Consider the following 27,297-nt stretch of genomic DNA (forward strand, 5'->3'; position numbering starts at 1 on the left):
AAACCTTTGAGTCAAAATTAACCAAAAGCAAAATAATCATGACATTTAAGCAGCTATTGGATATTGTTACTATTCAAATGCTTGTATATAAAGACTAGCTTGGCCGATATTTCATTTCCTAGCCTATCCAGCAAGACAAAGTGACAAACTAGAGTTCTGAGAAAAACTTAAACTGAAATATACCAAAACCATGATTATTTTTAATTTTAGGTCTTTTGTAGTTAAGTTTCTTCTCGAGTTTCTTAAACTACTTCTTTGAATCTTAGAAAACATTTTTTAAAAATAAAAATATATTCTTGATTTTAATCAAATGATTTTTTTAAAAATATCGCTTGATTTAAATCAAACAACCCTCCTTACATCTCATAATTTAAGAAATCTGATTATTTTATAGATCGAAATAAAGGATAAATATTTTAAAATCATTTGAAAAGTGCATTTTACTTGAATTTCAGGTTTGGAACTAGAGGTTTTCTCTATTTGACAATATAAGTTGTGCTACGGTTTTTGAAAAGCATCGTAATTTATGTTGTGTCGTATCATACACTTCATAAAAAGAAGGTTTTAAAAAAGTATTCATTTGTTACTCCTCAAATTTATGGATACATTTTGAGAAGTAAGGGATGCTTCTAACTCTTGAAGTTTTTAAGTAATACTAGGATGGTATAATTTGATTTTCGAAAAATTAAAATATATTTTTACTTAACTATATTAAGCATATGCTATGCACTTTCAATATGCGTGGACTACCTTTTTGTTGTGAGGGTTTAGATTATTGAAATATTCCGCTTAGTTTTCTTCGAGTTTCATTTTAGCACTGGTTTAGACCACAAGACACTCCTTATATTCATAATATTTTAAGAAATTTTATTTTTTCAGGGGCGTTTTCATATCAAAGCAGTTTTCAATAACGATGAAAAATGCCAGCAACGTTTAGGAAATAAATCAAGTGATTTCACAAATAATAAATTAATTTTTATTTAAAAAATACAAGTTCTAACAAACTGGCATAAAGAACCATTTCTGATAAGGCTCGTTAAGGCAAGCCATTTGGTACAAGTGGGAATTTCCCGTATGGAGAGATAGGCATCTTCCGCTGAGTCTGGACATGATTTTGACACTTCCTTCACCGGCTGGGTCAATGTACCATTCTTGGGCTTGCGAGGTGGCGTTTTGAGAGTTTAGATGCACTATGGCAGTCTCGTTGAACAAGTAATCGCGCACTTCCATGTAGTAACCAGAATGTTTTGCCTTAATGGTGTAACTTCCGAAGGCGGTTTTCTCAAAACTGAACATCTGATGAGTTCCATAGGCGTATGGATAAATTCGACAGTGTTCTTTCAATACCTTATTAGGAGTATTAGCACTCATGGCTTGTCCGTTAAAACGTGACGTCAGAACGTAAAATTCCTCGGGGTTTGGACCAGAAATTTCGAATTGAAACCAAGTTACGTTTGTGTCCTTTGCCGAATACGATACGTACAAATCGTGGAAACCTTTAAAAACATTTATAACAATATTTAGCACTAGTTTAACAGTAAGGGACTTAAAACCATGAAGAAATTCCTGGCTACGAAGACACTAAACAGTCTTTATAGTACTATCAGGGATCCATGTAATTTTATAAATATATGCATCGTGAGGTTTTCATAAACTTTTTCTTACAACTATAATATCCAATAAAACGATTTCTAGGGTTTTTCATAAACTATTACTAAATATTAGTACGTTCTTTACAGCCTTAAAAGCTAGGGGTTCACGGATCCAACCTTCAAGAACTCACACAAACCACTTCGGAAACCTTTCTCTAGTGTTACTGGTATCAAATCTGCAGTTTGATCAAATTGGGAAATTAACTCTGACTACATAAAGAACAAACAAAAATACAAACAAACCACTTTCTGAAATAAATATATAATACTAGAATATCTATAAACCAAATAGTGTCAATAGGCGAAAAATTACCTATATGTCCTATTTAATGGGAAAGAAATGTGAAACGCGTCATTCAGGTTTTATGAACAAAATGAAGTATGCTAACAAAAACCGTTTAAATTTGCCCCATCTATTGCCACTAAGCGGAAACATGATGCGTTTTCCATTCCTTTTCCCAAAGAAAGGTCTTTGGGGTCATTTGAACGATTGGCGCTACTGAGTATATTCTTTATAAGACTAGCTTAGATACCCGTCGCTGCTTGAATGTTATACGGGAGTGTAATACAGAGAAATAGTTTCTAAACATTGAACTCAGAGTAATCTTCCGCTGGGGTCACTGATTTCAACCCTGAAGTTCGATAAAATTCTGTATCAAATTATGCCCGTGAATAAACAACAAACTAACCACTTTCTCAAGGGTTAGACCACACTGAGTGTAAAGTGTCAAAGGACATGGGTCAAAAACATTTAGTCTCAGAGGTACTGGGCCTCTAAAACAAGGTAATTGGCACACATGTAGAGTAAGAAATATCAGCCTGCCAATCTTGTTTGGAGAATTCCTATAGCCTCCAATTTAAGAAAGTTAATGAGCCTTTATCTAGCAGAAGTGTACTTTTAAAGGTAGAATTGTGTCGATAGTGAACATCATGAACAATACTTCTGTGCAACGATGTTACCGTGGTACGAATAAAAGGAACATTAACTGCAAACTCTAGTGCTACTTGAACTACATTTACATTACCACATCCGCTCTTACCCTCAAAGACAACACAGAAAGTACATGACTTTTCTGCTTAAAGCAATGATATCTAATTTTAACCAGTTTATCAATTCTACTAATTACCAGCAGGGAAACCAACACAACTCACGCCAAGAGGACACCTTGACTACGCGCGGAAGGCTTTAATTCCCTCTTGTAATTTCATGTATTTATGAATTCTACAGTAAAACGATATATTTTTACCTTTAACAGGAACGACAGAACTGTTGATAACTCGCATCAATTCAGAACCATCAACTTTTGAAACTTGTACCGTCGAAATCAATTTCCCATCTTCTCTGTCGATGCGGAATTCCAATTTATCTTCAGTGTTTCCTGGGTTATTGAGACCGACGCTGACTTTGGAGGCGCCCATCACTCCAAACTCTACGTTCTTCATGAGCATCATGTGGCCTGCGTTACCATTGCTGTACCCTGTAGCCGGAAAGGTCGCCACACTCGCCACTTCAATTCTCTCAAAAGCCGGTATGATGGCGGGAATCTCAATAGCAGTCTTCGATGGGACATTCTTCGTGTAAGTACGAGTACTTGGAGTGGTACTACTAGGAATACTTGATGGAATGGTACTAGCACTAATAACCGCTACGGTGAGAGCAATTGATATAGAGAAATACGACAACATTTTTGTTGAAATATTTAGGGTGAAATTTCTGATTTAATAATCGCCTTACCGTGCAACACGGTATTTATACGAATTGTCCTTTTTCTAATCTTTATCACGAGATCCGGTAACATACAATTTTAACAAGGTAAGGCCTTATCTCGAAGAAATATTTAAAAGTTTCTTAAGAAATGTCTGCTATACGTCATTCCTTTTCGCAATCGTTGTCTGCGTGACAAAAGAAATTTTGAAGTAGTTTTATCTTACGCATCCTAATCTGAAGTGTCTATTTAGGTAAATCAATTTCATTTAACGTAGATGTTTATCAATTATGACGTAAATACTTCAATATCATTAATTTCAAAACTGTTGCTCTCAACTTTAGCTTAAACATTAAATAAAATCTTTACTCTCCTGCTTTAAGCTGTTGGTTTTGTTTTAAAAAATATCCAACAATTACTCTACAAAGAATGCATTCGGCTCCGCCTTGGGCTGTAAATAGTTTACCAATTCTCGAGATGAGACGTTCAACTGTGAGAATCTGACGCACAATACGTCATTTTGATAAGTCTAAGAAGGAAAGGTGCGGAACAAAAATCTGCTTGCCATCTCACTTTTCGGTTCCTGCGCTGTAGCGTTTTGGATTACGATAGTGTGAAGAGACGTCATTGGATCAACTCGAATATATCTCTCGATATTGAGGGTTGTCTATCCTCAATTTAAGCATCTATACCCTCAGTTAAAGGGAGGGTGAAGTGATTTTTTATTGACTCTTCTACTAATTATAAGGCCATTCTGCATAGTAAAACATACAGGAAATATATCCGAATGATTTTAACATTCAATTAGGTTCATATTTTATGGATAATCTGAAATAAGGACCTCCGACCAATCGCGTAACACCCTGCCTTCTTGTTAACAAAATTCCGAGGGGTTAGGGTTAAATAGATTTGAAAACGATCTTAAATGAAAGCCTCATTTTCATAATTGGCGTCTATTTTTTTCATTAACAAAAATTTATTTGAAGTATTGTTTTTCATAATTTTAATTGCATGCTCTGACTTACGTGGTTTACCCTCAAACCGTGGATCTTCCGACTTTTTAGCATACGTTAAGTAGTGTAGAAAGCCACTCTTGGACTTTCGTCGTTTTACCGCGGATATAGTCAAATTGTTAGCGCAAATAGCTAGCTTAAAGGACATTTTTACCAATTAAAGTTAATTAAACCAAATTACCAATTAAAGTTAATTAAACCAAATTACCAATTAAAGTTAATTAAACCAAATTACCAATTAAAGTTAATTAAACCAAATTATCAATTAAAGTTAATTAAACCAAATTATCAATTAAAGTTAATTAACCCAAATTACCAATTAAAGTTAATTAAACCAGATTACCAATTAAAGTTAATTATACTAGATTAACGACTAAATATGGAAAAACTAGATTAAAATTTAACAAGTTGGGAAACCAAAATAAATATAATTTTTTTAGAAAATGTTAGCCCTCGTCTTGACTCGGAGATGTTTATTTTGGTTTCGCGGCTTGTTTTTATTAAAAACCGTGAATATAACCATTTCGCAAGCGTGTCCCTTCTTACATGGTTGTAAGGCTTGCAGCAGAAAAAACATTTAACCCTAATCTACTGGGTTTGAGCAGCAGATTTCGAGTAGCTATTTGAGTTATATACTCATGTTTTTCAAAAAAAAATTCAAAAAACACCTTTTACACTGTCTATAAACACCTTTCTGGCATAATTATACACCTCCATTAAGTGTAATATTTAACACCTAACAGAAATTAATAAACATCAATGGAATTAAAAAAACACCCAATTAGTCTCAAAAACACCTTTCTTTAAAGGGTATATAAACACTTTTTATGGTATTAATATACACCTTTATTCAAAGTGATTTCCAACACCTAACCGGATTTAAAAAGCACCTTCGGGAAGGTATTATTTCGCATCATTTTCAAAGGTGCGTATTGACATCCTTTGGAAAGGTGCTTTTAAACACCAATAAGTGTGCTACTGGGGATGGATTAGGAAACACCTCTAAAGGTGTCTCATAACTAGAGATAACATAATTATGTTCCGTAGCGATTCCCTACATTTTGCCTCACATCACTTGTCGTCTGCAAGCTTCGTCGTGGCTGATCGGAGTGACTTTCATTCTATTTTCCTGGTTTGTTCTTTGCGGACGGAGTTCACGGCCGAAAGCTACAATAGCATCAACACCCTCTCGGACTTGATCAAATCGAGAATTACACCTACAATAATGAAACCAAGCGGAACCCTCGTTTATTTGAAATATTTGGTAAATAAGCATTCCGGTGTTTAGTTGTCAATTAGTTTCACGTCATTTTTGTGTTTCTGTAGACAGCCCAGGATCCAGTTGTTCAGGAATGGCTGGACGCACTCGATGAGGAGAATATCGTTAGTATAGTCTAATGGACTATATGACGCTTCCTGGATACCTTCCGATTCTTTTCGGGGAAAAAGCTCTGATCGCAGGGGACCCCTATCTGACCTGGATAATGGGAGGATTCCTCAAATCAGATGCTGAGAGTAAAGAGTTCTTGACGGAAAACGGAGGACTTTACCTTTCTCAACAATATCTTGGCTTCGAGTACTTACACTTCATTTACAACACCTCTTGGGCGAGAAGCAGTCCACAAGTGCACGAGAACATCCAACTAAGGTTGGTGCGAATTTTATCGTAAAATGATGAAGGGGCTTAGCGAAAGTTTTGTTTCAGCCTACAACCGATTTTCGAAATGCAAGTTTTCAAATATCTGGATTTTGAGAAGTATCACTTAATTGAACAAGTCAAGTGGAAGAGACCGCCGAAGAGCAGGGTGGCCTTGGACCTGAGTAGCGTCTTCGTTCCTTTCTACTTGCTCTTCATGCTGTTGTCTGGAGCAGTGGCCGCCTTCATCACCGAAATCATCTTCAACCACTTTGCTTAATCGAAGTCTGCTTAAAATCAAAAAGCTTTTCCGCTTCGACATGTCATCCAGATGTTAATTCTACTCTAACTTCTAGGGGACATTTATCATGTACTTCAATTGCCACTGTGATTAAAAGTTGTACTTGAGTGTGAAGTTTACTATAGATTAACAACTTCATTATCCCCCTTTCCGTGTCTTGGTTTTTGTATAAAGGCTTCGATTTTGAAAAAGTGTCGATAACGTCAATATAACCAACCAATTGTAATGTTTACCCCATGCGAGGACATAAAATTTTCCAAATTCAATCTTAGAAAGGTTAAATATTCCCAAAGAAAATATGTTTTCGTTCATATTCAACTCTTTCTAACCCTGGTTTGATCAGATTCTCGGCATGTGGCGCAACAAAAAGTAATTATAAAACTCAATTTAACTTCTTTGTCCCGTCAAACTTCAAGATTTCCCTAATTATTCTGTTTTGTTTTTCAGTAATCTAGCAACAGGTTCATGTGTGGCAGAGTGCTTAACAACAGCAGTTAAAGCTCTGTTATCGGCGCATTTCCCAAAACTGCGTGTGATATGAGTCCAGAAAGACCCGATGACAAAACTGAACTCAAAGGCAATTACAAACTTCTCCCACGGGACGTAAAAGCGTAAGCGCGCCAAATCTGGAAACAAATGCTGTAGTATGAAAATGTACTACGTTTCATACTTATAGGGATCTATAAATTATTTTCTTATCATTTTATTGATAGTATCAGAAGGGAATAAGAGAGAAGGGACACACTTCATATCTCCATAATGCTTTACACTCGTAACAACAGTCTCACTAACCTCAAACCTACCCTTCACTGATTGGCTATCTAACTTATGCCTTAGCTGTGACGTCACATAAGAAGGTGACGTCTCGGTTGACGAATAAAAAGTAGTTTTGTTTACAACTTTACATTAAAGGAGATAAAAATGGCCGAATTTCATGTTGATAAACGAAATCAAGCTGTTCAATTAATTTCGATACACGGGTATTGAGAACATACCAAAATCAGATAATTTGAAGGTAATAAATAGATGAAAACTAATTATTCTGAATTAATATTAAAAAATACAAATTAGTTTCAATAAAATACATACTTGAGGTTATAATTACACAAGAATGAAACATCGACAGCCCTAAGCCTTTGGAGAATGAAAATCTAGCAGACAAATGGGCCGATACCGCGGAGAACTTAAAGAACTATTTTTGCAGTAAATTGGTTAAAAGCTGTGTACTTGCGCAAAGTTTTCGCGGTTTTCTTGAGGTTGGTCGGACTCTCGTTACCAAAGCAGGCTCTAATGTCTCCCTTCTCTCTTATTCCCTTCTGATAGTATTTTGAATTGGATAATTAAATTATCAGAGAAATTGTTCGGGAACTAAAAGGTTTTTAAAATCCCAGCATTACCATCAAAGGTTCTTTTTTCAGAAGTAAAAGAGTTTGTATTAAATGTGTTATATGTTTTTTAAAATCGAAATAAGACCCTTTTGCTTCTTTTTTTAAACTCAAAGAGGTTTATGCTGTTTGCTAAGCCCTTTTTAAACTAATTTAAAACCCTATGTAAACCCTTTTTTCTAACAGTAAACTGTCCTTCATTGTCGCATATAATATTCTATGGTGCTCCACACCTTGTAAGCACCTCGTCCGTCAACTTTTGAGTGGTGGCACTCCTGAGTGGAAACAGCTCTACATACTTAGAAAAGTTATCGACGACAACAAACAATTGGGTATTTTGCTTTTTCCTGAGGGGAAGTGGTCCCACTAAATCAACAGCTATGTAAGGTGACAATTTTTCCCCTGGTTTCTAAGTATCAGGATTTATCTTTTGGCACACGTTGCATGACTTCACGTAATTGACTACGTCATCATATAGACTATCCCAATTAACCAAGGAACGCACTCGCCACAACGTTTTCTCTAAACCTAAATGTCGCGCAGTTGGCCAATCGTGTAGTTCCTTAAGAACACTAGCTCGTAAATTTATGGAAATAACGGGTTTCCACGAAAGTGGATTTGACACTTTCTGAGTGTGTCGACATGCTCTTGACTCTATCAGTCGATATAGAATTTTATCCTCAACACGATATCTATTGAAATTTTTCCTAGCCTCTCGTTTGTTTGTTGGTAGCGCCCCCGTTTCAATATAATTTATCATGTGAAAAATTTTGTCATCCTCTTTCTGTACCTTTGCCAATACATCTTTGCTGCGTAGCTAGCTAATTTCCTTTGTGCCTGACACTACTCTAATTTTTATATTATCATCCTTTTGACTCCTCCCATTCGTCCTTACTTTCTATTTTATTTAACTCCTTTTTATTGTCGACTCTTGCGTTAGGAGTGTCTTTTTTCCACTCCCCATCCATTTTCAAAAAAAAAAAAATCATTTTTATAGTTGGCCTTTGATAACACACTAGACTGTCTGATAAATGCTCTTGTGTATTTCCTTCTGAGATTTCTTCATTTTCATATTGTTCCCTATCATCTTCAATTTCGGAATTCCTTTGTTCCCTTGATGCCCGCCAAGTTCTGTCTCTAGTTTCACGTCAATAAGACCCATTATATCTACACTGAAATTCTTTTTGACCAGCTTTACCGCATTTAAAACAAATTAAAGGTTTACGTTCAGTATTATATTCGCCATATTGTTTTACACCTTACTCTAAAAGCTTAATTTGTTTTTAATAGAATAGAATTGATCGCAACACACCTCTCATTAAAATCTCAGGACCTTTGGACCAGTAGATCCGAAAATATATTCAGTCTTAGGATAGGACCTGGGTGAGATAAGTGACGTAATGCGATATACATAGATTTGGGATATTTCTGTGAACCCTGAACTCCAATACCTTTGCTCCGATTTCTAACTGCGAACTCGGTCACGGACGACACGGACACGGTTACCTACACACACAGACAAACACGTCAGGTGTTTATTTCTCCGCGACTTAATCGTCAGTTATAAGTCATAATTTAAGAAATGTAATGTTTTTAATATCAAACCAGTTTTTTTATAAATGATACAAAATATTTCAACTGGTAGGGAAAAAGGATAAATGCGTAAATATTTAAAAGTTTAGAAATTTTAACAAACTGGCATAAAGAACCATTTCTGGTAAAGCTGATTAAGGCAAGCCAGTTGGTACAAATGTGCGTTTGATGTATTAATAGATAGGCACCTTCCCGTGAGTCTGGATATGATTTTGACGCTTCCTTCACCGGCTGGGTCAATGTACCATTCTTGGGCTTGCGTGCTGGCATTTTGAGAGTTGACATGGATTGGAGTAGATTCGTCGAACTTGTAATCGCGCACTTCCATAAAGTAACCAGAATGCCTGATCTTAATGGTGTAGCTTCCAAAGGCAGTTTTCTTGAAACTGAACATCTGATGAGTTCCGTAGCCGTATGGGTAACTTCGACAGTGTTCTTTCAAAACCTTATTGGGAGTATTAGCACTCATAGCTTGTCCGTTAAAACGTGACGTCAGAACGTAAAATTCGTCGGGATTTGGACCAGATACTTCGAACTGAAACCAAGATAAACTTGTGTTTTTTCCCGAATACGAAACGTACAAATCGTGAAAACCTTTAAAAAATAATTGTAATTAGCATTTTTGTTTTTGAAAACTTGACTATTTAATGTTTGAAATTTTTTAAAGAATGATTTTGAACAGAATGAAAGAGTTAAATTGTGAAGAAATATGTGAAAACCACTTTAATATGATTATATAAAGTATGAAAATCTATCATTTTGTATAGTAAAAAGCATATATATTAACACAAAAAGTCTCGATGAAGCTCGCGACAGAATGCCAGGTCATATTCGATTTCCCAACTTTCTACCTCCTTTTAATTTGCCATACCTACAGTTTCTAGGCTGCGTTCAACAACAAAACTACTGCGAAGTTCAGTATAAAGATAAGGCTCTAAAAGGAATTGTGAAACTTATAATAGTTTGTACCAGGAATGTATGGAGGGGTTGGAATGGCTAAGGTCAAATCCTAATCGGCGTGAAATGATCTTGGAAACAACTGGCGTGGCTTAATTTACGCTAGTGACGTCATAGCCTGACGTAAAAATCGTATTTACCACTTAAATTATTTTCATTCATTCATTGGCTGTCAATAAAACTTGTTTGCTATAATTCCCCACCCTCCACCCTAGGTCCTCTGCCAAGGCTGAAAGAATCGAATATGAACGCGAACGGTGGCGAATCAGCGCATTTAACTTTAAAAAATCTAAAAGGTCACTTCTGCCATGCCTTTTTTAACGAGTCATGACCTTCGGTATAGACAACTAAACAGACGTAGGGGTAGGAGCTACACTTCTAAAAAGCAAAAAAGGACTCGCCTTATGTTTCCACCATCAAGGGTACAACGAGAGCCCCTTTAGCCATTCCAGCCCCTCCATACATTCCTGTTTGTACAAGAGTAGAATTTTTTAAAAACCCGTCCTGGAAATGAATAATTTCGCATTGTTTGATAGACCCGTATGAGTATTGTCCCTGACCAACTAGTTTAGGACTTCAGAACCAGTTTTCGTAGTCATATACATGTATAGATAGCCTTCCCTCACTGGGAGGTGAATTTGTCTCGGTGTAGCTGCTTTCGAAAGTACATAAACATCGGTAACACCTTCAATATACCATGAAGTTGAAGGATTTAGTTTTTTGGTAAACGAAATATCGAAATTTGATACTACAAGGACTTATTTATGATTGTGTTGATTTGCTAAGATTTACCCCAAGAGATAAAATGTATGCTAAGCTAGAAATGGTCACTCTATCACGCGATTTTTGAATTTAGCAAGTATTCAAGTTTATGTGTTACTCTTTGTAACTTTATATTGTTTGCGAGACTGCATCGCCTTAGATCGTTGTTGGGTGCTGTACAAACGTAGCACATTAGAAACCACACGGAGTATTGCAAAATTATTTTTGCCCTTGTTTATAGATCGTGTTCAAATTATTAGTCGCTATTACAATTGACTTCACGAGACAGATGCGCAACGAAAGAATCTACCCCTCCAGCAGGGATAAATGAGGTAAGATGGATTGGAACTGATGACGGACGATCTGCGGCACCGTACGTAACTCCCCCAGTGTTCCTCGCGCACGCTCCTACCCTTCCGTAGGTGATACTTAGGTAGTGCCATTGTATTTGTATGAAAACTAGCTTCTGTTTTTAAGAGGATGCAGGGAGGACTTCGGTACCGTAGGTGGGGTACAAAGGCAACGTTATGGGAATGGGGGTTACTACTCCATATCCCTCTCTCCTTCAAGCCTCCAGCTGATTATTTCGTTGACGATACGATTAGCAACGTGACGTCAAAACAGGACGAGAAAAAATCGTTCAACAAAAAATCAGCTGTGTTTGTTGATAGTTGTTGAAAGCAGCCCTAGTAATTTGCGCTTACTGATGATGAAAGCGGTAACATGATTCTCTAAATTGTGGTGAACGAAAAAATAACTCTCTAAAAATTAAAGTGGTTTAAATCTAATAATCACAACTTTTTTTAGAGTTGATTGGTTTTAACTATAATTTTACGTTGCGTTTCCTAAGTAAGAGTTACGAACATTTGTAAATGACACATGAAATTCCCTAAAAATATTTACATTTAAAAACAGTAATTTCAGTTGTTCATACCGATGAAATGAACAAGAACAGTACGGCCAGAAGTTAAGCATAGGTCAACTAAGGGCAAAAGCTCGACTTGCATCGTCTACCATGCACGTTAATAAGGTGGCGACCACATATGAAGGTGGAAAACAAACTTTCTGTTATAGTACATATACTTTTGTATAACCAGGAATGTATGGAGGGGTTGGAATGGCTAAGGTCAAATCCTAATCGGCGTGAAATGATCTTGGAAACAACTGGCGTGGCTTAATTTACGCTAGTGACGTCATAGCCTGACGTAAAAATCGTATTTACCACTTAAATTATTTTCATTCATTCATTGGCTGTCAATAAAACTTGTTTGCTATAATTCCCCACCCTCCACCCTAGGTCCTCTGCCAAGGCTGAAAGAATCGAATATGAACGCGAACGGTGGCGAATCAGCGCATTTAACTTTAAAAAATCTAAAAGGTCACTTCTGCCATGCCTTTTTTAACGAGTCATGACCTTCGGTATAGACAACTAAACAGACGTAGGGGTAGGAGCTACACTTCTAAAAAGCAAAAAAGGACTCGCCTTATGTTTCCACCATCAAGGGTACAACGAGAGCCCCTTTAGCCATTCCAGCCCCTCCATACATTCCTGCCTACACTTATTTTGCAGACTTTCTGTAGGTGCCCCCGTTTGTTCGAATTGTACGTTAAATGATTAAAAATAATTGTTAACTCCAATTTAAAGAGCTGTTTTTATTTGTTGGTAGGCCTATCTTATCATATTATAAAGCAGTGAAATAAATTAAAATCGCCCTTATCAAAATATATCACTCTTTTGAAGGTTTCAAGTGATGTTAAAGTTCAAAATGTAATTCAACATATATTTTTACACTAACAATTACTACAAGAGGGGCTAAAGATTCGGTTCTATACCATTATCAGTTTGAATCGCTGCAGATTAACTTTGATAAGTGCAAAGTGTAATGGCAGGGAAAATGATAAGGCAAAACGGGGACCAGTTTATTCACAGTTTCGTTGTCACTAATTCCCTTAGAACCACATACTAACAAGTTGCATCTCGTCAAAAATATGTTTTGAAACGCATCAAAAACATACAAGATAACAAAAGCGTGCTTAATTAACTAAGTCTGTTTAAACTTATTGTTTGTTTAAACGTTTTAAACTAAATAAGAATATTAGCCTGGTGTGTGTGTGTGTAAATTATTGAAAATCCACTTTTAATTAACCTTCATTTAGTATTATTATATCCGTTAAATGTCTAATAAAAACCACGCTATTTGACTTAAAATTGTTCGATATTGTTAATATATTACTGAAATAAAACTGATAATGAAGTTGAATGTCCAAAAAAGTGACCGAAATGTTGTTAATTTACTAAAATATGGTTGAAAACGTCGTGAAAGGAAAACATTCGATAGAAAAGCAGATAAAAGTGTTGTTAGTCTATGACAATGCCTACCACGTTCGCTTCTACAAATCATGGAATTTTATACACCAACCTCAATATACATAGTTTATTTTTAAAAAACGTTGGTTCACAACTTACGAGATTATACACACTTGGTAGAATAATTCAAAGTATACAATAAACAAATTATACATAATTACACAAAATCATACAGAATTAAACGAAATTACTTAGAATGATTCCAAATTATATATATATATATATATATATAATATTTTAAGTTCAGTTTTAATTATTGGTAAGCCTATTTTAAATCGTTTTAGTTATTGGTATGTCTATTTTAAAACCTTATCTACTGCGTTCATACTCCCTCTCAAACCGATAAAAGAACCGATTATAGTTTTGACCAGGAATGTATGGAGGGGTTGGAATGGCTAAGGTCAAATCCTAATCGGCGTGAAATGATCTTGGAAACAACTGGCGTGGCTTAATTTACGCTAGTGACGTCATAGCCTGACGTAAAAATCGTATTTACCACTTAAATTATTTTCATTCATTCATTGGCTGTCAATAAAACTTGTTTGCTATAATTCCCCACCCTCCACCCTAGGTCCTCTGCCAAGGCTGAAAGAATCGAATATGAACGCGAACGGTGGCGAATCAGCGCATTTAACTTTAAAAAATCTAAAAGGTCACTTCTGCCATGCCTTTTTTAACGAGTCATGACCTTCGGTATAGACAACTAAACAGACGTAGGGGTAGGAGCTACACTTCTAAAAAGCAAAAAAGGACTCGCCTTATGTTTCCACCATCAAGGGTACAACGAGAGCCCCTTTAGCCATTCCAGCCCCTCCATACATTCCTGTTTTGACTCATAAGAGATTGAATTTCCATTTTCAACAACGAGGGGTGAACAAATTTGTTTAGAAAGGCAAATATTCCGTACTAATACCGTTTATCGAAAAGATATCACTCACTACCCCTCCATGTGGTGGTGTTGGGGTAAAGTCCCATAGTAAAACACAGCCGATAACGAAACTTCAACTAGAAATGATTGTATCATTACATATCGAAATTATTTGTAGAGATCCTTATCAACTCAAATCGTGGCAGAGTCCCATATCATCGTGATAAATGCAACGTTCACTGATAGGAAAATTTGGTGGGTAATAATATCGAAAGTGATGTAAAAGAAAAAACGGATTTATGGGAAAAGAACGTCGGAGTTAGCGGAATTCACTCCCCATCCTCGCATACTTTATTGAGAAACTTCGTCTGCTTATATTTTGACTCCACCCACAAATTCTGTATATATCTACTTCTAGAGATCGAATTTGTGGGTGGAGTCAAAATATAAGCAGACGACGTTTCTCAATAAAGTATGCGAGGATGGTACTAGAGGCTAAAGCTACGATCCGACGTTCTTATCCCATAAATCCGTTTTTGGTAAAAGTAATAAGACATAATTAAAATACGATTAAAGATGGTGGAAAATGATTAAAAACATGAAGAAAATAAGATTGAAAGTGACGTTAATGATTGAAAACATATACAAAATATGATTGAATGTAGTGTTAAATGATTTAGACAACGCAAAAATATGTTTGAAATTATTGAAAACATACTACGAAAGGTGACCAAGAGTGTTTTTTAAATGACTACAACATGGTCGAACAGACTGTTAAATTACTTTTATTACTTATTTGCTTTAAAAATATATATATATTTACTTTTATCCACCATTTAATGATTTAATATCAATTTTTAAAACATTTCAATAGAGGGTTTATCACCCACCTACGGACCCTTACAAACACCTCCCATTTGGATGGTTGTAGTGCTGGAGGGACGGCATATCCATCCTCCCCTCTACTCCACTTGACGATGAACTCCGCAGCATCCTCCCCATTCCTCCTCCTCCGCTTACTTCCGACAACGTCACCGTCCAGCTCCCGGTTCCCGAACAGGGGTGCGTTCAGTAACGCTCAACGGAGACCAAACGCGTTGAGCTCCGTTGATCAACGTGATGTCATGTGACTTATTAGGCTACTAAACGGTTTTTTGCAAACTTTGCGTTGTATCGTCTGCTTACACTTCATGGAAATGGATATGCGAGGACCTGCTAGCCGAAATAAGAGCACACTCTGACCCGTAACTTAGCCAAGGCTTAAGCTTTAAAACCCAATAACTTTTTAAGCTTCATAGATATAATCGAAAAAATTTCATAAAATAATTAACAGACACTATTCATTCGCATTCAGTCGCTGCTACACCGATTTTATAAATAGTTCCTAAATTATCCATCAAATTATCGTTCAGGGAGATAAGTTTCCTCCATTGCTGCTACGTCACAAATGCGTTGCTCAACGAAGTAATCGGCTCTTACAGCCGATGACTTCGATGCCTCTTCGCTTACAATCGTGACGTCAAACCGGAAGTTCCGAAAATCGTTCAGTGGCGAATGCGCATTCAACGGAGCCTCCGTTGAGCGTTACTGAACGCAGCCCAGGTATCCAATCGTGTGGTCTGTAGCCCTCGGTTGCACCATCACACCTTCAAGTTCACCACCCGGGATTACTTCCAAGGTGTCGAAGTAAATCTCCGGGCGGAGAACATCCATTACGGGGAGTCCATTTCGAATTCTGGTAATACAAATAAACGGAAATTTATGTTAGAAAATGTGAAGTATTATTACTTTATACGCAATTATATCATAACCAAATTCACCACCTTATGCTGTATGTTCTTATAAACTCTAACTTAAAATTAGTTATACTCGGGATATAGAAACTTTACGCACCTCTTAACCACAACACGACCAATCATTTCTTCGCGGCTTCGTAAATTTGTTCTTGGGGAAGGATGATACTATAAGAATAATATAATTATTTGTTATTACTATGTATGTCTATACAAATCTTGAATTTTATTCAACCCTTACATCCACACATTTATATGATATAATCGTATTATATTCATGTAAATCATACAAATTTAATAGTAAAGAATAGTGAAACCTCAGGGGATAAAAACTAGAACTTAGAAATATATACAATCAGGTACTGACATGAGAGGTGGTGTCCATTTTCCCTCGTGGTCGTTTATCTATTTTGCTGCCACAATTTCCGATCAAAAATACCTTTCGAGGTTCTCCAAACCCCTTTTATACACAATTAGCCATGAGCATACGTCATCAACTCGACTGTCCATTGGCTACAGGTATACGTCATCAGCCTGAGTGTTCATTGGCTATTGACCCAGTCTTTATCTCTCAGTATACTACCGCTGGAATCATGGTAGAATCCCGTATTGATAAGATAAATACAAGGTCCACTCCCGGGAAAATTTCGCAATGGTTATCCCTCACGTGGATCACTTACTTCGGCGGGAAGATTTGAAAATCTTAACCATATGTCAATAACGCCGCTAAAAATACAACAACATGTAAATGTGTTTGATATTGCTAACTTATTACTGAAATAAAACTGAAAATGTGGTTGAATGTCCAAAACATTGAAACTAAAAAGCGGTTGAAAGTGTCATGAAATGTCTATAATTCAGTTAAAAACACTAAAAATTGGTTAAAGTTTCACTAAATGTTCTTGAAAACTTCATCAAATGGCCAAATTTCAATTAAAAGTGACGTGAAATGATTAGCAATGCAAATAAAAGTTAGGTTTTACTGTTAAAATACACTTGAAAGCGATGTTGAATAACTTAAGTGTAATTGCCATGGTATTACTGTTAAGAGACTAAAAATCAAATTACATTTACGATATTGTTAAGTTTACCTTCATTTCTAGAAAGTGTGTCGCGGAGATCTTAGATTTTTCGGATAAAAGCAATAAACCGCAAGTCGAAAATTTTGTTAATAAATGTCTAAGACACAATTGAGAACGAAGTTCAATGACTAAAATCAAAACGTGGACGAAAGTGTTGTTAAATTAATAAAATACGGATCAAACTGTTATAAAATTAAACAATTCGATTGAAATTAATCTTAAATGACTAAGGAAATGGATCAAAGTGTGGTTAAACTACTAAAATGTTGTTGAAGACGTTTACAAATGACTAAATTTCAATTTAAAGGCGACGTCGAATGACTAGCAATGCAAATAAAGTTAGGTTTTTCGGTTAATTAACGTTTATTTATATATATTATTATATATTTAAGTCGAATAACGAAACGTTTACGAAACATTTAGTGAAACTTTAACCAATTTTTAGTGTTTTTAACTGAATTATAGACATTTCATGACACTTTCAACCGCTTTTTAGTTTCAATGTTTTGGACATTCAACCACATTTTCAGTTTTATTTCAGTAATAAGTTAGCAATATCAAACACATTTACATGTTGTTGTATTTTTAGCGGCGTTATTGACATATGGTTAAGATTTTCAAATCTTCCCGCCGAAGTAAGTGATCCACGTGAGGGATAACCATTGCGAAATTTTCCCGGGAGTGGACCTTGTATTTATCTTATCAATACGGGATTCTACCATGATTCCAGCGGTAGTATACTGAGAGATAAAGACTGGGTCAATAGCCAATGAACACTCAGGCTGATGACGTATACCTGTAGCCAATGGACAGTCGAGTTGATGACGTATGCTCATGGCTAATTGTGTATAAAAGGGGTTTGGAGAACCTCGAAAGGTATTTTTGATCGGAAATTGTGGCAGCAAAATAGATAAACGACCACGAGGGAAAATGGACACCACCTCTCATGTCAGTACCTGATTGTATATATTTCTAAGTTCTAGTTATTATCCCCTGAGGTTTCACTATTCTTTACTATTAAATTTGTATGATTTACATGAATATAATACGATTATATCATATAAATGTGTGGATGTAAGGGTTGAATAAAATTCGAGATTTGTATAGACATACATAGTAATAACAAATAATTATATTATTCTTATAGTATCATCCTTCCCCAAGAACAAATTTACGAAGCCGCGAAGAAATGATTGGTCGTGTCGTGGTTAAGAGGTGCGTAAAGTTTCTATATCCCGAGTATAACTAATTTTAAGTTAGAGTTTATAAGAACATACAGCATAAGGTGGTGAATTTGGTTATGATATAATTGCGTATAAAGTAATAATACTTCACATTTTCTAACATAAATTTCCGTTTATTTGTATTACCAGAATTCGAAATGGACTCCCCGTAATGGATGTTCTCCGCTCGGAGATTTACTTCGACACCTTGGAAGTAATCCCGGGTGGTGAACTTGAAGGTGTGATGGTGCAACCGAGGGCTACAGACCACACGATTGGATACCTGTTCGGGAACCGGGAGCTGGACGGTGACGTTGTCGGAAGTAAGCGGAGGAGGAGGAGTGGGGAGGATGCTGCGGAGTTCATCGTCAAGTGGAGTAGAGGGGAGGATGGATATGCCGTCCCTCCAGCACTACAACCATCCAAATGGGAGGTGTTTGTAAGGGTCCGTAGGTGGGTGATAAACCCTCTATTGAAATGTTTTAAAAATTAACATTAAATGGTGGATAAAAGTAAATATATATATATTTTTAAAGCAAATAAGTAATAAAAGTAATTTAACAGTCTGTTCGACCATGTTGTAGTCATTTAAAAACACTCTTGGTCACCTTTCGTAGTATGTTTTCAATAATTTCAAACGTATTTTTGTGTTGTCTAAATCATTTAACACTACATTCAATCATATTTTGTAGAGGTGTGCGGTTAACCGTTTCAATCGAATAATTCGATCGAATACCGAACCGAATAATTCGATTCGGTATTCGATTGGCCTATTTTCACTATTCGATTCGAATATCGAATACCAAACTGACTATTCGGTTAAAGTTCGACTACCATAAATTTAGGTTCTTGGCACTAGAGAGACCCACCTTATTTAAAAAAATATCATCCCAATTTTATTTGTCTCCCATAAAAACTACCAGCAAGTGCATAGGAATATTTTAAGAAATACTTGACCACCAATGAGGAGAGGTATTTTGAAATTTAGGAGCTTCTAAATGTTCTTCTCCTTGCTTTGTATTGACTATTGGCGAATATTAGGGTTACTACCCGATTAGCCGCGAATAGTAGGCCTAGTATTCGCGAATACTAGGGTTAAATATTCGCGGTTACTAGGCTTAACTATTCGCGATTAATCGGGAAGGAAAAAAAATTACCAAGGCCCAACTATTCGGTATTCGATTTGGAATAAACTATTCGATTCGGTATTTGATAAGGAAAGTTTTTTGGTATTCGATAACCGGTTCGATACCCAAAAAGTGGTATTCGCACACCCCTAATATTTTGTATATGTTTTCAATCAATAACGTCACTTTCAATCTTATTTTCTTCATGTTTTTAATCATTTTCCACCATCTTTAATCGTATTTTAATTATGTCTTATTACTTTTACATCACTTTCGATATTATTACCCACCAAATTTTCCTATCAGTGAACGTTGTATTTATCACGATGATATGGGACTCTGCCACGATTTGAGTTGATAAGGATCTCTACAAATAATTTCGATATGTAATGATACAATCATTTCTAGTTGAAGTTTCGTTATCGGCTGTGTTTTACTATGGGACTTTACCCCAACACCACCACATGGAGGGGTAGTGAGTGATATCTTTTCGATAAACGGTACTAGTACGGAATATTTGCCTTTCTAAACAAATTTGTTCACCCCTCGTTGTTGAAAATGGAAATTCAATCTCTTATGAGTCAAAACTATAATCGGTTCTTTTATCGGTTTGAGAGGGAGTATGAACGCAGTAGATAAGGTTTTAAAATAGACATACCAATAACTAAAACGATTTAAAATAGGCTTACCAATAATTAAAACTGAACTTAAAATATTATATATATATATATATATATATAATTTGGAATCATTCTAAGTAATTTCGTTTAATTCTGTATGATTTTGTGTAATTATGTATAATTTGTTTATTGTATACTTTGAATTATTCTACCAAGTGTGTATAATCTCGTAAGTTGTGAACCAACGTTTTTTAAAAATAAACTATGTATATTGAGGTTGGTGTATAAAATTCCATGATTTGTAGAAGCGAACGTGGTAGGCATTGTCATAGACTAACAACACTTTTATCTGCTTTTCAATCGAATGTTTTCCTTTCACGACGTTTTCAACCATATTTTAGTAAATTAACAACATTTCGGTCACTTTTTTGGACATTCAACTTCATTATCAGTTTTATTTCAGTAATATATTAACAATATCGAACAATTTTAAGTCAAATAGCGTGGTTTTTATTAGACATTTAACGGATATAATAATACTAAATGAAGGTTAATTAAAAGTGGATTTTCAATAATTTACACACACACACACCAGGCTAATATTCTTATTTAGTTTAAAACGTTTAAACAAGCAATAAGTTTAAACAGACTTAGTTAATTAAGCACGCTTTTGTTATCTTGTATGTTTTTGATGCGTTTCAAAACATATTTTTGACGAGATGCAACTTGTTAGTATGTGGTTCTAAGGGAATTAGTGACAACGAAACTGTGAATAAACTGGTCCCCGTTTTGCCTTATCATTTTCCCTGCCATTACACTTTGCACTTATCAAAGTTAATCTGCAGCGATTCAAACTGATAATGGTATAGAACCGAATCTTTAGCCCCTCTTGTAGTAATTGTTAGTGTAAAAATATATGTTGAATTACATTTTGAACTTTAACATCACTTGAAACCTACAAAATAGTGATATATTTTGATAAGGGCGATTTTAATTTATTTCACTGCTTTATAATATGATAAGATAGGCCTACCAACAAATAAAAACAGCTCTTTAAATTGGAGTTAACAATTATTTTTAATCATTTAACGTACAATTCGAACAAACGGGGGCACCTACAGAAAGTCTGCAAAATAAGTGTAGGTCTTATTGGATCTCATGTGGTGATGAATCTCGCGAAACATTAAACTATGGGTGTTGTCGTAGAGACACTCGGCCAGCCTGCAAATGTGCATAGCTTTAAACAGATAATGCGCGGCCATATCGTTTTTGTCTTTATAATTTTTTCTAACCGTTTTGTTAGTTTTAAAAACCATAAATAGACACATGTGAAGAGCTAAGTTTAGAACTCTAAAGTACTGGTATGGGCAATGAAACTCGTACCCTCCAAAATAGAATGTCCGAAATTTACACTTTTCTTCGTTGCGAGGGTGGCAACTCCCTAGTTCACAAATAGTTGGGTTCGCTGTTGTGTACATTTTGTGGGGTGCGAGATGTACAAAGTGTGCGTAGTAGGTAGCGTCTTCAAATTCTTTCAATTCGAAGCGATGGATTTTATTATTTATGATACATGGGAACTGTCTAGCATAAGTGTCTATTGTAGACCCTGGTGGTAATTGAACCGTAGTAGTTAGTACTTTGTACATTGCCAAATGTTTCAATCCGAAGTTTAAATCAGGCCCATTAACGTATAGAGCTATTTCAGAGGGGGTAATGGCTACGTCACCAATGCTATTTGTCCATAGAGAAACCCTCACAAAATGGCCGCCCTCTACACTCAAAGGCAGGCCCAATTTTCGTAGCAGACGAAATTTTTCCCCCACTGAAATAGCTCTATTGCAATATATAATATAATCTTCCGTCTCTATAATATACCCCGTTCGGTAAAGGATATATCACAATATCTTCTCCCGTAGTTTTTCCAGGTTTACCATAATCCTTACTCCATCCGATATCTCCAAATTCTTCTATTAATCTCAAGTTATTCCGTCTGACGGTGTTTTCTAAAGTAATGGATGGGCTTGTCCTATATTCAGTTTCCTGAAATGGTGCAGGAGGTGTGGTACCGGAAAGCTCGAACATGTTGAAGTTGTCCCTAAAGCTGTGCATGAAATACATTAAGAGATGAGAACCTCGACAAGGCTTAGCTATATTATTAAGAGAGAACATTAGTACTTACAATTTGACTGGGTTCATTTCTGTAGGATGACTTCAGGAGCAATTCTCTGAGGAGGACTTGAAGAGTTGTAGAATGTCTTATCCTCAAACTGACTTCGTCATTTATACTGTATTGTCACGTGACTTTCTTCTAGGGTATGATTGGATTCTAATCACGCCAACATGACGTTCTTTAAGATGGCTTATCGTGATGTTCTACCATGTAGAGTCAACATGGCGTTAAAAACCTCAAACCATGACAAGGTTTAGCGATGCGTTAAATTTTCTACTTCAATATCGGAGTTAATATGCCCTCGTATTTACAATTTATTTGTAGGCCGTGAAATTCATGATTTCTCCTGTCCTCGTGAGGAATCAGGTGCACTGTCGTATTCGAAAACTGCACTCTCTTTTCACCGTCTACTTTCATACAGTCGTACGTCGAGATCCTTCTTCGTCCTTTCTACGAACTTTGAGGCTGGAATGATTTTATGGGCTTTCTGGGGCGTCACATGTTGCAATCGGGTTCCTTCAGGCTTTTCCCGTGGCACACTTTCCGGGGTTTTACCCCCCACAATAGGTTTCACACATTGGGATTTCACTCACTCGGGGGATGTTTCATTCGCCATTTTATTAATACGGGGGAAATTAATGGCTCGAATTTTAATCTAATTAACATATTGAAGTGTCGTTTATTTCTTGCGTCATAATTGACCCTATCTTCATATGGTATTATATGCACTATCAGGAATGTATGGAGGGGCTGGAATGGCTAAAGGGGCTCTCGTTGTACCCTTGATGGTGGAAACATAAGGCGAGTCCTTTTTTGCTTTTTAGAAGTGTAGCTCCTACCCCTACGTCTGTTTAGTTGTCTATACCGAAGGTCATGACTCGTTAAAAAAGGCATGGCAGAAGTGACCTTTTAGATTTTTTAAAGTTAAATGCGCTGATTCGCCACCGTTCGCGTTCATATTCGATTCTTTCAGCCTTGGCAGAGGACCTAGGGTGGAGGGTGGGGAATTATAGCAAACAAGTTTTATTGACAGCCAATGAATGAATGAAAATAATTTAAGTGGTAAATACGATTTTTACGTCAGGCTATGACGTCACTAGCGTAAATTAAGCCACGCCAGTTGTTTCCAAGATCATTTCACGCCGATTAGGATTTGACCTTAGCCATTCCAACCCCTCCATACATTCCTGGCACTATGCATACTGAGAAGCGAACACGTTTCATTTCAAATAGAGTGTTATCAACCTTTGTCTATATTGGATTTTATGGTATATAACATACCACTACTATATTGATTTGTTTTTCTCCGAGATATCCTGTTATCTTATCAACATTAAGAAATTCATTTTTAAACTTTCACCACACTAGAATTGAACTGATTTGAATTCCAAGTTTTTATTTTTCTTCTAGATATCCCTTATTTTATCTTAGTGTTTGTGATAAAATTAAACTTCTCGAAAGTGCCAGCGACACTGGCGCCATCGACTCACCCCTCGCACCACCCGCACCACTCTGCACCACTTGCACCACTCTGCACCACTTGCACCACTCTGCACCACCCGCCACTTGCACCACCCTAGCCTTCCACAGTGCTTGGGGTGGGACTCTCTTATTAACCCTACTGACCCATATTGCAAAATGGCCTCTCTCCTTGATCCAACCCTGAAAAAACATACCTTTTGAGAGTAAGTATCATTATCTATGAACATGTTTATTATGAATATCGAACATCATTAGGCAGAGATCAGTTCTTATTATGGTACAATTTTGATTTGTTGCTTTTCCAACTTTGAAGAATTAAATTTTGCTAAAAATAATATTCAATTTGATTCACTTTGATTATACACGTCAATAATACAATTCCATATTCATAATTAACATCAGGAATGTATGGAGGGGCTGGAATGGCTAAAGGGGCTCTCGTTGTACCCTTGATGGTGGAAACATAAGGCGAGTCCTTTTTTGCTTTTTAGAAGTGTAGCTCCTACCCCTACGTCTGTTTAGTTGTCTATACCGAAGGTCATGACTCGTTAAAAAAGGCATGGCAGAAGTGACCTTTTAGATTTTTTAAAGTTAAATGCGCTGATTCGCCACCGTTCGCGTTCATATTCGATTCTTTCAGCCTTGGCAGAGGACCTAGGGTGGAGGGTGGGGAATTATAGCAAACAAGTTTTATTGACAGCCAATGAATGAATGAAAATAATTTAAGTGGTAAATACGATTTTTACGTCAGGCTATGACGTCACTAGCGTAAATTAAGCCACGCCAGTTGTTTCCAAGATCATTTCACGCCGATTAGGATTTGACCTTAGCCATTCCAACCCCTCCATACATTCCTGGTATAACTAGTAATCCCACAGTTCTATAGACCATTACATCAAATCCAGAAGAAAAGCAAGCACCACAGGGGAGGGCCGCCTACTTTGGTTTATTTCCCTCGCGCCTAGAGGCACAAGTGCGAGTTGTTTAACCTCTAGCGTGTAATGAAATCTGGCTCTCTCTGGCGTTGCCTCTTGTCGGGAGGGAAATAACCTGACAGGGCGGCCTCCCACCTGTGTGGTGGTTTCTCTGCGAGTAATTAATGGAATGGTCTATAGTAGCACAAATGAATATTAAAGGGAACCATTTGGATCCAGGTCGGTAACGTGATTCCGACCAACTTCAAAAATCCAATTAAAATTTGCGGAACGACACAGCTTAAAACCAGCTAACACAAACACTAGTCCCTAGGTTACGCCATTCTAACTTCCCCCTTGACTTGTCTGCTACAGTGTGAATCGCTTGATTCCGCTAATTTCAAAAAATTTTATTTAAAGAATGCATATTACACGCTCAACTATTAAATGGTTCTCAACGGACCTCCTTACTACATTAAACGGAATAACGACAACAGCTCTTTGGCCAATCAGAGAAGGGAAGGTAATTTGAGGTTGGAGAAAGTCATATTACAGCCCCTAAGCCAACTATCTCTTATTCTTCTCTTCTGATAGATGCGATTGTTTATTCAGCCCACATATACATTATAAATAATACAGTAAACACTATTTAATAATATTTTACCTTTAACAGGAACGACAGAACTGTTGATAACTCGTACGGCTTCTGAATCATCAACTTTCGAAACTTGTACCGTCGAAATCAATTTTCCATCTTCTCTGTCGATGCGGAATTCCAATTTATCTTCGGTATTTCCTGGGTTATCGAGACCAACGCTGACTTTACCGGCACCCATCACTCCAAACTCTACGTTCTTCAAGAGCATCACCTGGCCTGCGTTACCATTGCTGTACCCTGTAGCCGGAAAGGTCGCCATACTCGCCACTTCAATTCTCTCAAAAGCCGGTATGATGCCAGGAACCTCCACATCAGTGAAAGTACGACTTCTTGGGGTGGTAGTGCTAAGAATACTTGACGGAATAGTACTTGCGCTACTAACCGCCACTATGAGTGCAAATGCTATTGGGAAGTATGACATTGTTTCTGCTGTAATATGGACGGTTGAGGTGAAAATTCAAGTATACAAAATATTGGACCGTGCAACACGATATTTATAGGATTTCTATTTTTCTAATCTATTTCAAGTGGTTCGGTAAGTTACAATTAGACCATAATAAGGTCTTATCGCCAAGAAATATTAAAGCGATTCTTTAAGGGCAAGTCTCTTTTAAATCGTAAAATTTTAAAGACGCCATATAACATTTCTATACAGTATAATAATATTTTTTCAATAATTGCAAAATTTTACCTATTTAAAAGTTAGATATACCTAAAAGAAATTTCGCCCAACATAAAATCTTCAAAATTTCACGCTGCCGGAATGTGATGTAGAAGGTGAAAAGTGAATAAGAACTAAGGCTTAAGTCTTATATACAATGTTATTGTTAATCCTAGTTTGAAACTTTAAATAGACCAATTCGATGTAACTAAAGGCCATTGCAGACGATACAACTTTTGGACTCTTTTAGATGAGTCAACTTAAGAAAACTTGTTGGTACGTGTGAACTAAAGTTGGACAAGTTGATTCAGCAAATTAAAAATTTATTGCTGACTCAACTGGATGATTCAACGTTTGACCCATCCAGTTGAGTCAAAAGTTGTATGAAACTTTGCCTTGCATTTCACTTTTTGGCACCTACACGGTAGTCCTTTTATATCAGGAGAGCGGAAGCTACTTGGAATTGCACTTTTTCAGAAAAGTAACCTGGCCTCCTGGTGTAAATGGTATAAATTCTCCTAGTCTGAAAACTATGTATTGTGAGGGTTGCCAAAGAGACTGAAAGAAAGAAAGAATACGACTCGCGAGAGCCAACCTGTTACGAAATTATGACGCAGAAGGGGAAACAAAATATCTCCCAATCAATTCGAAATTCCAATATCACAATAGCCGGTTTTTTTTTTATTATTTAAAAAATTTTGTCTAGGTGAATTAATGATAATCGAATTTAACGAATATTTAAAATTGGATTTTAAAAGTGCATTTTATGTGAGACTTACCCTTTAAGAAATGACTGTTTAAACTAAAAGTAATCCTGGTCTACTTCATATTAAAAATTTTGAAGATGTTTTATCTGACGCGTTCTGATCTGAAGAGTCTAATACAAAATAATATAGTTAATTTAATGATAAATTTTATCTATTATGATTTAAAAACTAGAAGACCTATCAATTCACGTGATTACTTTGCTCAAAGCACTTGTTGTCAATATCTTAAAGATTTCGTGATTTAGGTTTTAAAATTTTAGTTTGATTTTGACAAACTTCCATAAACACTCGAGATCATACTTTACGTATAATCTGACACACAATACCCTCAGTTATAGTAAGAAAAAAATGTTTTCTTTTGGTTATGATTTGTCCAGTGGAGTTGTATTATTCTTTTGTAATAATGCCGAACGCGCATGATCAAAACTACTTTCTATCTTCTGAGATTTAGCAAAGCCAATTCATACGATTAAGCTTTCCGTATTCTATGAATTGCACTTGCAAACAAGTTGGGATGTAACAAGTCACGTAAAACATTTTACCTATATCTACCCAAATT

The 27,297-nt window shown here is 36.2% G+C and overlaps 4 protein-coding genes and 1 long non-coding RNA gene across 8 annotated transcripts; 2 read left to right on the forward strand and 3 right to left on the reverse strand.

Moving 5' to 3' along the window:
- Window positions 1–953: 953 nt before the first annotated feature.
- On the reverse strand, window positions 954–6,086 carry LOC149587377 (uncharacterized). Of its 4 annotated transcripts, XM_089863713.1 has the most exons (5): window positions 5,956–6,086; window positions 5,796–5,896; window positions 3,388–5,736; window positions 2,900–3,298; window positions 954–1,496 (listed from the first exon to the last, which is right to left on the reverse strand). In XM_089863713.1, the coding sequence occupies exons 3-5, from the start codon at window positions 3,449–3,451 to the stop codon at window positions 997–999; spliced, it is 963 nt and encodes a 320-aa protein (XP_089719839.1). In that variant the 5' UTR covers window positions 3,452–5,736; window positions 5,796–5,896; window positions 5,956–6,086; the 3' UTR covers window positions 954–996. The 4 variants fall into 4 exon arrangements, with proteins under 4 accessions (XP_089719839.1, XP_089719837.1, XP_089719838.1 ...); XM_089863711.1 differs by having other exon boundaries at window positions 3,388–5,848; window positions 5,922–6,086; XM_089863712.1 differs by lacking the exons at window positions 5,796–5,896; window positions 5,956–6,086 and having other exon boundaries at window positions 3,388–4,311; window positions 4,384–5,725.
- Window positions 5,769–6,287, forward strand: LOC149587378 (uncharacterized). The gene is made up of 2 exons (XM_089863716.1): window positions 5,769–6,019; window positions 6,077–6,287. The coding sequence occupies exons 1-2, from the start codon at window positions 5,769–5,771 to the stop codon at window positions 6,285–6,287; spliced, it is 462 nt and encodes a 153-aa protein (XP_089719842.1).
- A 698-nt stretch (window positions 6,288–6,985) lies between these two features.
- LOC149587379 (uncharacterized) lies at window positions 6,986–8,010 on the forward strand. Its single transcript, XR_016380379.1, has 3 exons — window positions 6,986–7,323; window positions 7,380–7,728; window positions 7,880–8,010. It is a non-coding gene; the product is annotated as an uncharacterized LOC149587379 (long non-coding RNA).
- Window positions 8,011–9,273: 1,263 nt separating this feature from the next.
- LOC149587380 (uncharacterized) lies at window positions 9,274–26,066 on the reverse strand. The gene is made up of 2 exons (XM_089863715.1): window positions 25,317–26,066; window positions 9,274–9,880 (listed from the first exon to the last, which is right to left on the reverse strand). Exons 1-2 carry the CDS (start codon window positions 25,729–25,731, stop codon window positions 9,381–9,383), a joined length of 915 nt encoding a protein of 304 aa, XP_089719841.1. The 5' UTR covers window positions 25,732–26,066; the 3' UTR covers window positions 9,274–9,380.
- LOC149587381 (uncharacterized) lies at window positions 15,643–16,838 on the reverse strand. Its single transcript, XM_089863781.1, has 4 exons — window positions 16,402–16,838; window positions 16,135–16,202; window positions 15,830–15,976; window positions 15,643–15,745 (listed from the first exon to the last, which is right to left on the reverse strand). Exons 1-4 carry the CDS (start codon window positions 16,417–16,419, stop codon window positions 15,643–15,645), a joined length of 336 nt encoding a protein of 111 aa, XP_089719907.1. The 5' UTR covers window positions 16,420–16,838.
- Window positions 26,067–27,297: the final 1,231 nt, after the last annotated feature.

This window comes from Phalangium opilio, unplaced genomic scaffold (genome assembly GCF_054372755.1).
Source record: "Phalangium opilio isolate 3A_F unplaced genomic scaffold, DU_Popi_V2 ptg001170l_1, whole genome shotgun sequence".
NCBI classification, from domain to species: Eukaryota; Metazoa; Arthropoda; class Arachnida; order Opiliones; family Phalangiidae; genus Phalangium; species Phalangium opilio.

Coding starts and splice junctions, on each gene's coding strand:
- LOC149587378 (XM_089863716.1), top strand. CDS start 5,769: ATGGACTATATGACGCTTCCTGGATACCTTCCGATTCTTTTCGGGGAA. Junction 6,020..6,076: donor CACGAGAACATCCAACTAAG/GTTGGTGCGAAT, acceptor GTTTTGTTTCAG/CCTACAACCGATTTTCGAAA.
- LOC149587380 (XM_089863715.1), bottom strand. CDS start 25,731: ATGTCATACTTCCCAATAGCATTTGCACTCATAGTGGCGGTTAGTAGC. Junction 9,881..25,316: donor TTCTGTCGTTCCTGTTAAAG/GTAAAATATTAT, acceptor TATTTTTTAAAG/GTTTTCACGATTTGTACGTT.
- LOC149587377 (XM_089863713.1), bottom strand. CDS start 3,451: ATGTTACCGGATCTCGTGATAAAGATTAGAAAAAGGACAATTCGTATA. Junction 3,299..3,387: donor TATAAATACCGTGTTGCACG/GTAAGGCGATTA, acceptor CTCTCACCGTAG/CGGTTATTAGTGCTAGTACC. Junction 1,497..2,899: donor TTCTGTCGTTCCTGTTAAAG/GTAAAAATATAT, acceptor ATGTTTTTAAAG/GTTTCCACGATTTGTACGTA.
- LOC149587381 (XM_089863781.1), bottom strand. Junction 15,977..16,134: donor GGTCGTGTTGTGGTTAAGAG/GTGCGTAAAGTT, acceptor TTGTATTACCAG/AATTCGAAATGGACTCCCCG. Junction 15,746..15,829: donor GGATACCTGGGCTGCGTTCA/GTAACGCTCAAC, acceptor CACGATTGTAAG/CGAAGAGGCATCGAAGTCAT.